Genomic DNA, 3,665 nt, shown 5'->3' with positions numbered 1-3,665 from the left:
GATTCAAAAGAATATATAGTTAATTAACGATGGATGCCTTAGTCTAACTCTCCACGTACATGCACCTTTCTCAAGTTTGTAAAGCTAAAATGTTAGTTAATTAGGTCTGAAAAGTGATCAAAATCCGAAACGCCCTAAATAAAGAACAAATCAACAAACATTATCAAAAAAATCTATAACAAGATTACCAACCTCTTCTGTATATCCCAAAGTACATTGCAAAATCAACTTTTAATTACTTATAATTAACCCAACTCCCTTTTTTCAGCTAGGTGGCTAGGGTTTTGGATGATTCAGTATTCCCATTAGGGTTACTAAATTTCTGTTTAGTGACAGGACCTTTGTATCTTCATAAAAACAAGCAGCTGTTTTTTTTTTTTCTTTTTTCTTTTTTCATTTCATTTACTAGCTAGATGTTCTATAGCTACAAGCACTGTGTGTATACAATAATAAATTAGAGAATTAAAAAGAAAAGCTAGGTGGGTTATAAGTAGACGTTGTAGGTTAGAAACTTGGGAAGATGTTGAAAGCAGAACGAAATTCACTCCACCAAGCAACCTCACCTCCCTCTCTCTCACACACACACAGAGATATGCGTATAGATGATTACTTATAAACGTTTGTTAGCCTAGATGTTGCATCAATCGCTGGTAGAGGTCTGCCCAAACCTTCCTACTCTCTAACGAATCGAAAAACACTTCTCTTCTCCCTCTATACCTCCTTATATTCTCTTTGGCATCGATCTCCTTCATCTCTCCAATCATCTTCTTTGCCCTGTATTTAACTACTCTAGCTAAACAATTAAACATCTCTCTCCCCCTCTCTCTCTCCCTCTCCCTCTCTCTCTCTCTCTACCTCTCTCCCTGTAGTTACATATATATGCTTTGCTAGCTCTTCTTTGCTTTAGCAAGAAGAAGGTACGAGAATTGAAGGTAGAAGAACTCTTGTTCTTGAATTGAAGTAGCGTTATAGCTATAGCTGGGGTTCATATATTCAAGTACTTTATAAATATCGTGTTTTTGGTTCTTGGGATTGGATTCTTTGATTGTTGTATTTAGAAGATAAAAAAAAATGTGTACTAGAGGCCATTGGAGGCCTGCTGAAGATGAGAAGCTCAAGGAGTTGGTTGAGAAGTATGGCCCTCATAATTGGAACGCGATCGCCGAAAAGCTTCATGGAAGATCAGGTGAAAATTTAAACCTAAAGAGAAACTAATTTTTATCCTCACAAATATTTTCATTTCAATATTTTTTTTATGTTGTTATTTAGAAACAACTGGGGTTTGGTAGTGTATGCAAAAGCTGAGATATACTTATAACTAATGGAAATTAAAAGGGAAGCTGACTCTGACTGTGACTAAAAACTAACAAAACGAAGTTTGAACAAATTGAATCAGGGAAGAGTTGTAGGTTGAGATGGTTTAATCAGTTGGATCCAAGAATCAACAGAAGTCCTTTTACCGAAGAGGAAGAAGAAAGACTTCTTGCTTCTCACCGGATCCATGGGAATAGATGGGCAGTGATTGCAAGGCTTTTCCCAGGTCGCACCGATAATGCAGTGAAGAATCATTGGCATGTCATCATGGCAAGAAGATATAGAGAAAGGTCTAGGCTTCATGCAAAAAGAACTGCTCAAGCTTTGGTAAACGAGCAAAATTTCTCTTCAATACAAGACATGCAGATAAACTGTGAGACGAGGAGCTTTTCTTCATTTGTCAAGAAATATTGTGAGAAATTCGGCCAATATCCTTTGATCACTCACAGCTACTTACCGGCCTTCTGGAAAGAGTTCTACAATGGCGACGATCCAAGTAACTGTGAAGGTAACTAGATCGAGCTAGCTAGCATCATGGTGATGTACTCTTTATGTACAGTTCGGGTTCTAGTTTTACAACATTGATAATAATTTCTTAGCTCTTACTGCTCATGTTCCTTACATCCATGGCAAATATTGCAGATCAAAATCGGTCCATTGAGTTCTACGATTTTCTCCAAGTAAACACGGACTCCAATAAAAGTGAAGTGATAGACAACGCAAGAAGAGAGGATGAAGAGGTAGACCAGCAGGAAGTCATATTGGAACATCAGAGCAAGGCTGGCGTTCCATTCTTTGATTTTTTCTCAGCTTGAAGATCTTCATAGCACAGCTTGGTGGTGTGTCAGATGAGTGACCAGCAAATGCACAGTAATCATACACCTAATTAGTTACTCAGTCTTGTTTCCTAGCTACAACTGCATTGACCCAAGAAATATTTAAGGGGAGAAACATGTTCGTACGTAGCATATGTAGGGAATATTTCATATACATAACAAGACGAAGTTTTATGGAAGTTGCTAATCTAAATTAAATGTCAAGATCATCTACCTTTGTTGTTTACCGTCCTAGCACGTAAAGCTATATTTTGCGAATATTGGTAAGTCGCTGATTGCAAAAAATTAACATACAATATATATATATATATATATATTGTACAAGGAAAAAAAAAAGTTGTGATCTAATGAAGGAGTTCTGATCAGTTGATCAGTTCTATATAAGGAATTCTGGCATGGCTTTTTCTTATCATCAGTTCTTAGTTTACAAAAACATGAAATTTCTCTGATCCCTAGCTAGATTGAAAAACTTGTGAGACTATAATCAACATTGTAATTTATTTTAACATGCATGGAGTTTGCATGGCATCAGTTGGAAGTTGGACGTTCTTGACATGGAATGTAACAGAAGGGAAATTTAGGTTTCAATATATATTTAGCTTGTTAGGATGCATGGCTATTTTTACATATGACATAAGAATTGCTATGATCACCAAATGATTTGGCAATTATGAATTAATCCAGGTTTTTCTAAAACCAAATAACTAAGTTATACTTGTTAAATATTCCAAAAAAAAAAAAAAAGGCAAGGGTTTAATTGATATTGTATAACGTAATGAATTAATAAAAAAAAATCAATTTAATCAAAATATAAAGACTATGTATATAGATTAAAAAAAAATTAAAGAGATTATTCTACCTTTAATAAATAATAAAACAAAATAACCCTATATATGTTTTTTATTAATGTGGGTGCCCGGGCCAGCTTGTACACACCTCAACTAATCCCACGAATCCTGAAGTAAACAATCATATAAGCCTTCAATGGTCCTGAGAGGACTCGAACTCATGACTATTGGGGAGCAAACTTAAAATTTGACCAGTTGAACTACCCTGCAGGGTTAGCCTATATTTTCTTTTTTGTTATTATTAACATGGATGTTCAGGCTAGCTTGCGCGCACCTTGACTAATTCCATGGGCTCAGAAGTTAACGACCATGTAAGTCTCCAATAACCCTGAGGTTTCTAAAACTCGAACTGGTAACCTTTAAGAAGCAAACCTAGAGCCTGATCAGTTGAGTTACACCCCTCAAAATTGATTATCCTATATTTCTTCTTCTTCTTCTTTTTATTAACGTGGGTGTCTGGGTCAGCTTGCGCGTACCTCAACTAATCCCACGGATCCTAAAGTTAACGACCATGTAAGCCTCTAGTAGCCATCTTATGAGCAACCACAAGGCTCAAACGTGAAACAACAGAGGAAGCAAACATTTTAGTCTCAAGATTTTACCATTGGACCACCTCCTAAATAGTTGTTATCCTATATTTTTTTATCAATATGAGAGGTGGTTCGTT

General features: G+C 36.0%; 1 protein-coding gene across 1 annotated transcript; it reads left to right on the top strand.

The window, feature by feature from the left end:
• The first annotated feature begins 516 nt into the window (after positions 1-516).
• Positions 517-2,376, top strand: LOC118050933 (transcription factor MYB52). Its single transcript, XM_035061403.2, has 3 exons — positions 517-1,186; positions 1,397-1,822; positions 1,957-2,376. Exons 1-3 carry the CDS (start codon positions 1,072-1,074, stop codon positions 2,127-2,129), a joined length of 714 nt encoding a protein of 237 aa, XP_034917294.1. The 5' UTR covers positions 517-1,071; the 3' UTR covers positions 2,130-2,376.
• The last annotated feature ends 1,289 nt before the right edge of the window (positions 2,377-3,665 follow it).

This window comes from Populus alba, chromosome 15 (genome assembly GCF_005239225.2).
Source record: "Populus alba chromosome 15, ASM523922v2, whole genome shotgun sequence".
Lineage (NCBI taxonomy): Eukaryota > Viridiplantae > Streptophyta > Magnoliopsida > Malpighiales > Salicaceae > Populus > Populus alba.
This window is presented reverse-complemented; position numbering and strand designations above follow the sequence as displayed.